The following is a 13,853-nucleotide window of genomic DNA, read 5'->3' on the forward strand; positions in this document are numbered from 1 at the left end:
TGCTAGGATTGAAAATATCCGTGCAGATGCCTCAATCGTCAACCACACCTCCGGCCTGTATTTGTGATAGTTTAGAATTTAAAAAAAAATTAACTTCTAAAAAGCAGGCTGTATAATTAAGATCAAACACAGCGACACATTTCCCACACGCATCAGATACATAGTTGATTGTGGCTGGAGGAAGAGGACCAGTTAAGGTCTGCTACTCTTTCCTAGTTTTGAAAAGTTGACCACCACCAATTTTAGTTTAGTTTTACAACCTTTAATAGAGAAATAATTCACAGATACTTGTAATAATTTGTTTAATGAATTACTGAACCACAGCAAGAATTAACACATGGCAACAAGCCATACATATACCAAGTTTGGGTATAGTGTTCAAAATCACTACTTTGGCACTTCAGTTTAGCAGTACACAGAACTCTCCAGATCACAAGTGTGTAGTTTATAGTAAAGCAAACTTTTGCAAACTACAATTCCCAAAGAATGATAATCCTCATTTCATCTCACTGGATAAAAGTGCCTTTAAATTTGTAAAAATATGCCACAAGTAGATGCTTTTCACCACTTGCAGAGTTCTAATTTACAAGGTCACTTACATCAACGTTAAGCTCTTAAGTACTGACACACTGACTGCAAAAAAAATTACCTAACAAAAGGAACACTTAGTTAAATGCCTACTTATTACACTGATACAATTCTGAAAAAAAGTTACAATTTAAACTGAACAAAGAAAATATCTTCCATTTAGTAGGTGCAAGACAGACACCAGAGATCTACATTTTTCTCTTGCAATTTGGAAATGTCCCGTATAAGTTGACCTACAAGTGTTAATTCCAAATCCTCTTCAAACTTTAGTTGCGTCTTCATGCATGGGACATGGTGGAAAAGCAGAGCTTCAAGGTGTAAGGGTATGGGCCATCTAAAACAACATTGTTTAGAGTTTCATTCAAATCTTGGCTTCCTAAAGCATATAATCTTTATCAAATGCATTAAACATTAAAACAATTAAAATATACAAATTTTACAATATTACAAAGTAAAAATAGTCATAGTCTGTAGAAGCCCTCACCACCAATTCATGGCAAATATCTGAATGTGGACTAACTTTTCAGCCAACCATTTTTGCAGGTCATCTCAGAATTCAAAAGAAATATCTCGAGTTGCAATGAGCAGCTGTGCATTAATGATCCAATGACCTAAACCACAGCTGGAAAGACATTCAGATCCCAGTTGTGCCATCAGTACACAATGAGCATGGTTTAAGTGCTTCTTCCCCCTCCCCTGAGGATTAGGAAAACAACTCTTTTGCATATCCTGGAGGAGGTGTGTAAACCACACTGCACAAACCGGTTATTGGTCGAAGTAACTGGATGAGAGATTTCTGACTAACTGAACCTGGCTGTTGCTTAGACAAACAAAGGCCATGGGGGTAGGGGAGGGGAAATCATGTGGTAGGGTTCCAAGAGGTAACAAATGCTCCAATCAAGGTTGGAGGAGGACACAGCTGAACTTGGGAGTGGTTCACATTTGCAGGTGATGTAGCGGTCCATCAGACAGCCCATGTCCTGTAGACCACAGGCTCTGCACAGTTTCAGTCAGCTTACACCGAACAGCCTGTCTGCATCTGCAGCATTCCACAGGATAGACAGCGTAGATACCAGCATCATTCAGTGAAATTGCCTTACGTAGAAACATAGAAGATAGGAGTAGGCCATTCGGCCCCTTGAGCCTGCTCCGCCATTTAATGAGATCATGGCTGATCATCCAAATTCAGTACCTGGTCCCTGCTTTCTCCCCAAATCCCTTTAGCCTTAAGAAATATATCTAACTCCTTCTTGAATATATTTAATGAATTGGCCTCAACTGCCTTGTGGTAGAGAATTCCACAGGTTCACCACTCTCTGGGTGAAGAAATTCCTCCTCATCTGTCCTAAATGGCTTACCCCTTATCTTTAGACTGTGACCCCTGGTTCTGGACTCCCTGCCATCGGGAACATCCTTCCTGCATCTAGTCTGGTTAGAATGTTATGTTTCAATGAGATCCCCCTCATTCTTCTAAACTCCAGGTGAATATAAGCCAAATCGACCCAATCTCTCTTCATACGTCATTCCTGCCATCCCAGGTATCGGTCTGGTGAATCTTCGCTGCACACTCTCCATGGCAAGAACATCCTTCCTCAGATAAGGCGACCAAAACTGCACACAATACTCAAGGTGTGGTCTCACCAAGACCCTGTACAACTGCAGCAAGACATCCTTGTTCCTGTACTCAAACCCTCTCGCTACGAAGGCCAACATACCATTTGCCTTCTTAACCGCCTGCTGCACCTGCATGCTTACCTTCAGTGACTGGTGCACAAGGACACCCAGGTCTCGTTGCACTTCCCCTTCTCCCAATCTATTGCCGTTCAGATAATAATCCGCCTTCCTGTTTTTGCCACCAAAGTGGATAAACTTGCATTTATCCACATTATACTGCATCTGCCCAATCACCCAACCTGTCCAAATCATACTGGAGTTTCTCGGCATCCTCCTCACAGCACACACGCCCACCCAGCTTTGTCTCGTCTGCAAACCTGGAGATATTACATCTAGTTCCCTCGTCTAGATCATTAATATATAGTGTGAATAGCTGGGGTCTTAGCACCGATCCCTGCGGTACCCCACTAGTCACTGCCTGCCACTTGGAAAAAGACCCGTTTATTCCAACTCTTTGCTTCCTGTCTGCCAACCAGTTCTCTATCCAAGTCAGTACCTTACCCCCAAATCCCATGTGGTTTAACTGTACACGCTAATCTCTTTTGCGGGACCTTATCGAAAGCCTTCTGAAAGTCCAAATACACATCCACTGGTTCTCCCTTATCTATTCTACCAGTTACATCCTCAAAATTCCAGATTAGTCAAGCACGATTTAGCTTTTGTAAATCCATGTTGACTTTGTCTGATCCTGTCACTGTTTTCCAAGTGCTCTGCTATTACATCTTTTATAATGGACTCTAGCATTTTCCCCACTACCAATGTCAGGCTTACCAGTCTACAATTCCCCGTTTTCTCTCTACCACCTTTTTTGAATAGTGGGGTTACATTAGTTACCCTCCAATCCATGGGAACTGTTCCAGAGTCTATAGAATTTTGGAAGATGACCAGCAATGCATCGACTATTTCTAGGGCCACTTCCTTAAGTACCCTAGGATGTAGATTATCAGGCCCTGGGGATTTATCGGCCTTCAATCCCGTCAATTTCCCTAACACCATTTCCCTACATATACTGATTTTATTCAATTACTCCCTCATTAGGCCCCACGTTTCCCGACATCTCTGGGAGGTTATTTGTGTCCTCCTTTGTGAAGACAGAACCAAAGTATGTATTTAATTGGTCCGCCATTTCTTTGTTCCCCATTATAAATTCCCCTGATTGACTGCAAGGGACCTACGCTTGACTTCACCAATCTTTTTCTCTTCACATATCTATAGAAGCTTTTACAGTCAGTTTTTTTGTTCCTTACAAGCTTACTCTCATACTCTATATTCCCCCTCTTAATTAATCCCTTTGTCCTCCTTTGCTGAATCCTAAACTGCTCCCAATCCTCAGGTTTGTTGCTTTTTCTGGCCAATTTATATGTCCTGTCCTTGGATCTTGCTATCCCTAATTACCCTCGTTAGCCACGGTTGAGTCACTTTTTTGTTTTACTTTTATGCCAAACAGGGATGAACAAATTCTGTAGTTCATCCATGCGATCTTTAAATGTTTGCCATTGCCTATCCACCGTCAACCCCAAGTAACGTTCCCCAATCCATCCTAGCCAACTCGCGCCTCATACCTTAATGGCCTCCAGACCAAACCTAGGACTCAAGACATGGTTGCTGGCTGGCAGCTAAATTTTCAAAGCAAGCCTACATTACCAGCACTAACTCCACCTTACCCAACACTTTTAGCTTGTATGGTATTGGTAAGAACATAAGAAATAAGAGTAGGCCATAAGGCCCATCGAGCCTACTCCACCATTCAATAAGATCATGGCTGAACTTCTACCTCAAATCCACTTTCCCACCCTATCCTCATATCCCTTGCTTCCCTTAGTGCCCAAAAGGTCTATCGATCTCAGTCTTTAATATACTCATCGACTGAGCATCCACAGCTTCTTGCAGTAGAGAATTCCAAAGATTCACAACCTTCTGAGTGAAGACATTTCTCCTCAGCTCAGTCCTAATTTGGCCGACCCCTTATCTTGAGACTGTGACTCCTAGTTCTAGACTCTTCAGCCCAATGAAACATCATCTACCTTGTCAAGCCCATTTTATGTTGCAATGAAGAAAGATCTTCATAGAATCATACAGCACAGGAGGCCGCCATTGGGCCCATCGTGCCTGTGCCGGTTCCTTGAAAGAACTAGCCAATTAGTTCCACTCGCCCTGCTCCCAAGTTTAGCAGATTGTTATTCGATGCAGAATAAAGCTTCCCCCCCCCCCCCAACCGCCAACTCTGGTCTCCGCATCAACTTGAGGAAAGCACTCCCTACTGCAGCAGTGCAACATTCTCCCCCAATTTCCCACACCAGCCACCCTATGGCCCAAATTGGTGTTCCAATTTAGTGCCAATTGATTGTGACAGTACCTCATGCAAGTAGATTAAGACAGTTTAAACTCACCACATATCAGATGGACCCTGTATCCACTTCAAGCCCAGGCTCCAGAGGCAAAAGGACGATACTTACCAGTCACCCGCTGCTGAAGCCCTCATCCATGCCTTTGTTACCTCTAGACTTGACTTATTCTAACACTCCTGGCTGGCCTCCCACATTCTACCCTACGTAAACTTGAGGTCATCCAAAACTTGGCTGTCCATGTCCGAACTCGCACCAAGTCCCATTCACCCATCTCCCCTGTGCTCGCTGACATACATTGGCTCCTGGTTAAGCAATGCCTCAATTTCAAAATTCTCATCCTTGTTTTCAAATCCCTCCATGACCTTGCCCCTCCCTATCTCTAGTCCCCTTCAGCCCCACAACCGCACCCCCCCCCCCCCGCCACCCTAAACTGCTCTGCTTCTCTACCTCTTTCCTCCTTTAAGACGCTCCTTAAAACCGACCTCTGACCAAGCTTTTGGTCACCTACTCCAATTTCTCCTTATGTGGCTGTCAAATTTGTGTAGTTTTAATACTCCTGTGAAGCGCCTTGGGACATTTTACTACGTTAAAGGCGCTATATAAATACAAGTTATCATACAAGCTAAAATCTTTTACGCTTTTGCCATCCCATTTATCATGGAAATACTTACTTGTGTTTTTCATCTGGTAGTGATTCAATACAGTCAGTGCTTCCACAGCATCGTTTTTCGTCTCCCACTCCAACAGGCCGGATAAACTCCTGTCGGCTAGAAAGTAGATAGATCGTTGAAAGCCATCTTGCAAGTAGACTAGCATAGCTTACTAGATATCCAATAGCAGTACTGGAAGAAAAGTTTAGTCAGGTGTCAACTCTATCTGGTCAGTAGTGACCTGTTCATATGCAGAGTCAAGTTTTGCCATGCAGTGTGAAAATGGTGTAAGCCTATCCTTCAGGTCTTTTGTCTTCAAGCTAACTTCTCCAGCTCAACGCAAGGCTGAAAACATTTCAGAAAAGCCAGAAACCCCAGACTTCAGAGCCCCCAAACCTGACCTCTCTGCCCCCTCTACTACGATTCTAACATTGAACTAAAAAAAGGTGCACGACCAGTGTTCTCTCCAACCCCAACTTAAAGAAAAACCAAACCCACCTCCACAATTCTGCCAGTCTCCATTCCTACCTAGCTTCATGCTCTCCTTATTGGCCAACCGAGCCTCATCCCAGACAGAACTCAAATGCCTGCAGCATACCCAGCTCTAAGTTCCACTTACCCACTACCCTGGTCCTCAGTGCAAAGTAAACCAATTTTAAAAACCTAGTCTGTGAAGCCTTGCTCCACCTCTGAAACTTCCTCCAGCCATACACCCCTGCGCTCTTCCAGTTCTGACCTTGCGCATTCCTCTTCCATCGCCTTCGATTAATACTCCGAGCACGCTGGGGCTCCCTTACCAAAGCCGACCAGCTTGCACATCCTCCTCAAAAAACCATTTCTCTTCAGCGCGACCATCACCTCCTAAAGTTTTTCCTCAGTCTCCATCTTTTTGTAAAACAACTTGTTACATTGAAGGGGGCGATACATGTAAATGGTTCAGATTGAAGGTGCTGGTGTGCAGCTGACACTAGATTCCAATTGCCCCAAATGGAAACTGCATAAATAACATTTCTCAATCAAGAATGACAAAATGCTCAAAGCTGATCTCAAATCATGGTTAATTCTCAAAGCATTAGAAGATACTATTTGGCACAGGTGAATTAAGTTTTTGTAGACTAGCAGAGGATAAAAATACAGCATTGTACTCTAATAATTTATAATTGAAGACAGTTTTCAATTCTTCACTTTCACAACTTACATTTTCCACTAAATGTCTTTAAAGTTCTGAAAGTCTTCAGCTCACAATCCTCACAAACCTAGGGCAAGAGACAGGATAATTTTAATTAAAACATACTGTTGCAGAGAGTTAAAGATGTTAAAACAGTGAAGCCATCATCTCAGTGCATTACAGCCACCAGTGCAGCAATTCCTAATGGATGCAGAATTATGACCTTTTCACAATTATGTTTTTAGAATGGGCATCTTTCCAGTCCCCTCCCTCAAAAGGAGGAAAAAAACCATCCCACAATGGAGGTTCCTAAAATTAAGAGTGGGAACGAGTCTGGTTTGGGCCCCAATTTGTGCCAAAACTGCCCTCCAGGCTAGGCTTCATGCTCTCCTTCCAAGCTCCATCCTAGTCAAACCCCAACATATCCAGAACTCTGTTGCTTGCATCCGACCCAGTAAACAAGGAGGAGTCTGTTATTAATACACCACAGAATTGGGGCACTGTACTGGACTAGCAACGCAGACGTTGAATGTTCAAATCCCACCATTAGCAAATTGTAGAATTTAATTCAACAAATCTGATAATTTGTGGGACAGGACAATACTCTGGTAATCCCAGTCCAGTTGACCCTGCAGAATCTCAACATCTGGGGACTGGCGCCCAAGTTAGGAGGATAGCTCCAAAGACTGGTAAAGCAACAGCCCGACAGTCATCCTCAATCATATCCAACCAACAAGACTCCATCACCATCAGAGGGGTAGGGGCATAGTGGTATAGACGAGTGGGTGGTGAGGGAACAAACACAAGGAAGTAATCTACTTGAACTTGTCCTCACTGACTTACCTGCCAGATACAGCTGTCCACGATAGAATGAGCGACCACTAAACAGTCCTTGTAAAGCATGACAGAGCAAGGACAGATCAGCAGCCCAAAACTGGGCATCCATATGGCACCAAGAGCCACCAGTAAAATACTTGTATACCCATGGCAATCTGTAACCTCATAGGCAAGCACATCCATCACCATCAAGCCTGGTTCAGCAAGGAATGTAGAAGATTGTGCTAAGAGCTGTACCAAGCATCAAGGATCTCTAATAAAATGGAGGTTACAGATTGCAGTGGTAGACAAGTCTCTTGCTGATGGCTCTTAGCCAAGTCGCCCACCATCAACATTCTGGATATTTGGGGCGGGAGGGGGTAGGAGTCACCACTGACCAGAAACATAACTGGACCAGCCACATCAACACTAACAAACAGAAAGCAGAGTCGGGATAAATGGGTCATTTTCCGGTTGGCAAACAGTAACTAGTGGGGTGCCACAGGGATCGGTGCCACAGGGATCGGTGCTGGGGCCTCAATTATTTACAATCTACATTAATGACTTGGATGAAGTGTAATGTAGTGTGATGAGTGTAATGTAGCCAAGTTTGCAGATGATACAAAGATGGGTGGGAAAGCAAGTTGTGCAGAGGACTCAGAATCTGCAAAGGGATACAGACAGGCTATTTGAGTGGGCAAACATTTGGCAGATGGAATATAATGTGGGAAAGTGCAAGGTTACCCACTTTGGCACAAAAATAAAAAAGCAAACTGTTATTTAAATGGAGATTACAAAATGCTACAGTTTAAAAAGGGACCTGGGGGTCCTTGTGTATGAAACACAAAGTTAGCATGCAGGTACAGCAAGTAATCAAAAAGGCAAATGGAATGTTGGCCTTTATTTCAAGGGGGGGTTGGAGTATAAAAGCAGGGAAGTCCTGCTACAACTGTACAGGGTATTGGTGAGACCACACCTTGAGTACTGCGTACAATTTTGGTCTCCTTATTTAAGGATATACTTGCATTGGGGGCAGTTCAGAGACGATTCACTAGATTAATTCCAGAGATGAGGGGGTTGACTTATGAGGAAAGGTTGAGCAGGCTGGGCCTATACTCATTGGAATTTAGAAGAATGAGGTAATCTTATTGAAACATAAGATACTGAGGAGGCTCGACAAGGCAGATGCAGAGAGGATGTTTCCCCTCGTGGGGAAATCTAGAACTCTGGGGCACAGTTTCAGAATAAAGGGTCGCCCTTTTAAAATGGAGATGAGGAATTTCTTCTGAGGGTCGTAAATCTGTGGAATTCTCTGCGCCAGAGAGCTGTGGAGGCTGGGCCATTAAATACATTTAAAGTGGAGATACAGATTTTTGCAAGATAAGGGAGTGGAGGGTTATGGGGAGCAGGCAGGGAAGTGGCTTTGAGCCCAAGATCAGCCATGATCTTATTGAATGGCAAAGCAGGCTCGAGGGGCCAAGTGGCCTATTCCTGCTCCTATTTCTCATGTTCACACAATGGCGACAAGAGCAGGGTATAAAAGTCAGATACGCTAATGAATGGCTCACCATTAGACCTCTTTCTACAAGGCTCAAGTCAGGACTGTGATAGAATACTCGTCATTTGCCTGAATAGGTGCAGCTGCAACAATAGAAACAGCTCGACACCATCCAGGGCAGAGCAGCTTGGTTGGCTGGTGCTCTTCTATATCCACTCCCCCACCACTGGCACACTCTGGTTGCAGTGCGTTATCTACAGGATACACTGCAGCAACTCCCCAAGCTCAAATTTTAAATCTGGAATAGTAGAAGTCTCCTACTATTCCGCTCACATCAGATATCTTACCTCTTGAAAGGTTTCCTCTGTTATACAAGGCGGAGCATTGAAGAAATGAAGTACATTGGAAGGGGGCTGAATCCTGTTTTTGGCTGCCTGCCCAGGATTAGTGAAGCGGTTATTCCTAGAGTTGGTGAACTCCTTGTAACTATCAGTACCATCCACCAACTCATACGATTGACTCGGAACGATCGATGCCTGCTTAGAGACACTGAAGTAGCACAGGAGTTTAGAATATTGCAACTGTCCACGTCACAAGAATTGAAACCTCAAACTCTTCTCTATAGTCGTGCAAAAATCTTTGAAAAAGTACCTACCACAAGTTAAGTCTCTTTCCAAACATCTCTACGCTGTTTAGATGGGTGATAGCTCGATCCACAGAAAATTCATCACTCATTTCGACCATGGCAGCATCTGGCATGCTCTTCATGAACTTGACCTAATAACAAGTCATTTATAAAGCGATACTAGAATTTCTCTTTTTTTAAATTAAAATGGAACAGTATCCTGAAGCCAAGTATCATACTAAATGAAGTCATTTTTAATAGGTCAACTAATTACATTTCTTCTCACTACACTTTTCTCCCATCCTCCTCCCTGACCTGGGTGGGGAATTAATTTTCAAATGCCATGGTAGCCGATATTCTCGTCGTTGGAAAGGGCAGCAGATAGTTTAAATGAGGCACCAGAGATTCTTGCCAGACTGTTCTTGCGGGCATTAGCAACCAAAACCAAAGTAGAAACAGGTCAAGTCTTACCTTTTCAATATTGCCATAGAGGCATAGAAGGTTGAAGACTTTGTCACAATTCATTTTGTGTGGATTAAGTCCATAAATCATTATAACTTTGCCTTGGGACACAAACTCATAGTCAGGAGCAGAGTAGAGGTGCATGGGCCTGCTGTTGGAAGAGCGAGCATCCATTCTGTGTGCCAATGCCAAAGGGTTTGCTGGAAAGCCTGTTCAAAGACATCGTTAAATCATTTTATGTACAAATATAAAACATTATTATGCACAGATACAGTACCAAATACAAAAATAAAAGCAGGAAACAAAAAAAAAGGACAGTGCTGGTATTTTTTTATTTTTTTTACTATAAAGTGCAGCAGCTTTTGATTTATTCACCACTACACTTCAATCATGGCCAGTGTTGAAATGTTAGATCTCACAAGTGGGCATTGAGGCAAGAAGTCACACAAGGTTAGTTGATTAAATCAGCAAGCACATTACCCAGAAGTTCACACTGGTTCACTCTGGTAAGTCACTGGTCATAACTAAAGCCATTCAGCAAGATCAGGAGGTGCTGCTATAACATTTTATATACAATTCAGGAGGAGAGGGAGAAAACACAGCTTTCGTCACAAAATCAATCTATCTATATGCAACCACCATTACAGTTACAGGTATGCAAGGAAAGAAATATTAATGGCAATAACCCAGATAGGGCATTGGGAAAAGAAGTTTATATTTTGCCATTCCTGTGCTCCATTTATATCGCAGAACCAAGGCCAATGGAAACGGGGAGGAGCACCATGTTGAAACATTGGAAGAGATACAAGGTGCAGAGGACTGGGAGAAACGAACTGCATCAGAAAGAACAGTTCAAAAATAGGAGGGAAGTGTGAGGCAGACTAAGACAGGTTTGGAGTGCATGTGTGTAAATGTACGGAGAGTAGTAAATACGGTTGGTGAGTCACAGGCACAAGTCGCCAGACGAGATTATGATAGTGGCACTAGAGACCTGGCTCAAGCAAGGGGAGGAATGGACACTTAATATTCCTGGCTACAATGTATTCAGGAACGATAAGGTAGGAGAAAAGGGAAAGGGTGGCAGTATTGATCGAAGTTATTGTTACAGCACTGGAAAGAGATGTTGTTCAAGGACAGAATCTATTTGGGTAGAATGAATGAACAAGAGGCACTATTACACTGCTGGGTGTATATTATAGGCCACCAAGTAGTGAGAAGGAGATTGAACAGCAAATTTCAGAAAAATGCAAGAACTATAGAGTACCGATAATGGAGAGACTTCAATTATCCTAATATACAGGAAAAAATTTTTTATCCGGCACCGACGTGGTGCCGGTTGATCAAAAAGTCCGGATTACACAGAGGTATACTTACCAAGGTACGAGAGTCCCGTACACAGCCACAAGTGCAGGAGCCCCGGTTACACGGCCACAGGTGCAGGAACCCCGGTTACACGGCCACAGGAACCTCAGTTACACGGCCACTAATATATAATAAAGCTTACTTGAACCTACTCCTGAATTTTGCCGGTTAAGAGAGATTTCTGGATATTTAGGTGCCGGTAAAGAGAGTTTCCTGTATAGACTGGGCAAAGTTGGGGTGGGGGGGGAAATTCCTGAACTGTGTACAGGAGATGATCTGGTGGAGGCAAAGGCACTACATGAATAATTTGCATCCATCATCACTAAAGAAGAGGATACTGCCAATGTCACAGTAAAGGAGGAAGTAGTACAGGAATTGGATAGGATAAAAATAGATAAAGGAGGTACTTAAAAGGTTGGCAGTACTCAAAGTAGAAAAGTCACCTGGGATGCATCCTAGGTTGCGGAGGGAAGTAAGGGTGGAAATTGCAGAAGCATTGGCCACAATCTTCCAATCCTCCTTAGATAGGTGCCAGAGAACTGGGTTTGCAAATGTTACACTACTGATCAAAAAAGGAGGGATAAACCCAGCAACTACTGGCCAGTCAGCCCAACGTCAGTGGTGGGGGAACTTTGAGGGACAGAGGTGGAGATAAAATGACCTGGACTTGGGGATACAAGGCATAATTTCAAAGTCTGCAAATGACACGAAATTTAAATGTAGTAAACAGTGAGGAGGATAGTAATAGACTTCAGGAGGACAAGACTGGTGAAGTGGGTAGATGAAATTTAATGAGTGTGAAGAGATTGATTTTGGTAGGAGGAGCACTATAAAAAAAAAAGGTACAATTTTAATGGGGGGGGGGGGTTGTGAAGGAACAGAGACACCTGGGGGTGTACACACACAAATCTTTGACGGTGCAGGACAAGTTGAGAAGGCTGTTAAAAAGGCATACGGGATCCTTGGCTTTATAAAAAGAGGCATAGAGTACAAAAGCAAGGAAGTTATGCTAAAGCTTTATAAAACTGGTTAGACCTCAGCTGGTATAGTGTGTCCAATTCTGGGTACCACACTTTAGGAAGGATGTCAAGGCCTTAGATAGGGTGCAGAGATTTACTCGCATGGCATCAGGAATGAAGGACTTTAGTTATGTGGAGTGATTAGAGAAACTGGGGTTGTTAAGGTGAGATTAGATAGGGGTGTTCAAAAATCATGAAGGGTTTTGATACAGTAAAGGAGAAACTGTTTCCAGTGGCAAAATTGTCAGTAACCAGAGGACACAGATTTAAGGTGATTGGCAAAAGAATCAGATGACTTGAGGAAAATTGTTTTACCGAGCATGTTATGATGATCTGGAATGCACTGCCTGAAAGGGTGGTGAAAGCAGATTCAATAGTAACTTTCAAAAAGGAAACTGGATAAATATTTAAAGGTGAAAACATTATAGGGCTATGAGCAGGGGAGTGGGACTAATTGGATAGCTCTTTCAAAGAGTTGGCACAGGCACAATGGACCGAATGGCCTCATTCTATGCTGCATCATTTGGTGATTCTATAGGTTCTTCAATTATAACCCAGTTCCCCTTTCTGTAGAATCGCCAGTTAATATTGCAGGGCTGGTTCAGCAACAAAATTAATGCAAAAGATTCCTTCAATGGCAAATAGGGATTCAAAAATCCATAGTATTTTCTATTAAAGGCTTAAAAGAAAAGAATTAAAACAAACACTCTCCCTGGTAATAGGTCATCTGCTATGAGAAGTTTTAACTTATGAAGTGGATTAGGTTAAAAGGTCAATACTGTAGTGGGGGTGGGGGGGAAAGAGAGAGAAAGAGGGAGAGGAGAAAGAGTATCCCCTCTTAAAAGATTCTACTGGAACCACTGATTACCCCCAAAGGTTGAAGGATGGTCTCCCAGAAGGGCTGGCTGTCCCTGTCGCCTTCGTTCATCTGGAATCAAGGAGGAAGATAAATTCAGTGGTTTGCAAATCCTTGCGTAATTATGCAAGTGTTTAAATTCAGCACCCAGGTTCCTCCTGTGCTGTATTTTGTTTGTTTTAAAAAAAAAAAAAATACAACAGAAAGCTACACATTTTGCATCAACATGTTGTACAGAAATTCAAAAAAACATTTGCACATTTGGTCAACTTTACAAGTGATAAAATACAATTTTGAAAAAACAGTACCTGTTCTTTTGTACCATAAGCTTCAAACAGCAAGCTAGAGCAGTTTCAAAGAGGCCTTCTTAATAACTTGCAGGAGGATTCAGCAAAAGCGAGATACTTCGCCCCTGCATTACAGTTTTATAATCAGTAAATAGTGTTTTAAAGGTGAACATACATATTTTTTTATTTTTTATTAACGTCACACATGATCAGATCAGGAGAACACAGTTGGTTGGTCAAATCCAAGACTTTGAACCATTACAATGAACCTTATTCTAACCAGAAATTTTCCATCTTAGGTCATTGGGTCACATTAGGAATGACTTGCTTATACGACAAACAAATTTAAACATTAAATATCCAGAACTGTAGCAGAACATTGAACAAATTCTCTGGCTTTAAAACTAAAGCCATCTTTTAGGCATGGACTTGGTCAACCAATACTGAAGCTTTATCTCAAATCCAGAAACGGTTTAGTGTAATGCAAAAGATTGAGTGAA

The 13,853-nt window shown here is 42.6% G+C and overlaps 1 protein-coding gene across 3 annotated transcripts in view; it reads right to left on the bottom strand.

Moving 5' to 3' along the window:
• Positions 1-285: 285 nt before the first annotated feature.
• Positions 286-13,853, bottom strand: part of LOC147121555 (heterogeneous nuclear ribonucleoprotein L-like) — a 36,350-nt gene continuing 22,782 nt past the window's right edge. For 2 of the 3 annotated variants that reach the window (XM_085981906.1, XM_085981907.1), the window contains exons 7-13: positions 13,079-13,138; positions 9,839-10,038; positions 9,398-9,519; positions 9,090-9,291; positions 6,459-6,516; positions 5,282-5,377; positions 286-922 (exon numbers count right to left, since the gene is read on the bottom strand). In XM_085981906.1, the coding sequence (XP_085838032.1) occupies positions 867-922; positions 5,282-5,377; positions 6,459-6,516; positions 9,090-9,291; positions 9,398-9,519; positions 9,839-10,038; positions 13,079-13,138 (794 nt within the window). In that variant the 3' untranslated portion in view covers positions 286-866. Of the gene's footprint in view, positions 923-5,281; positions 5,453-6,458; positions 6,517-9,089; positions 9,292-9,397; positions 9,520-9,838; positions 10,039-13,078; positions 13,139-13,853 lie in introns of those variants that run through there. The other variant, XM_085981908.1, reaches the window with a different exon arrangement.

This window comes from Somniosus microcephalus, chromosome 3 (genome assembly GCF_052327205.1).
Source record: "Somniosus microcephalus isolate GS21.2 chromosome 3, FLI_Smic_1.0, whole genome shotgun sequence".
NCBI lineage: Eukaryota > Metazoa > Chordata > Chondrichthyes > Squaliformes > Somniosidae > Somniosus > Somniosus microcephalus.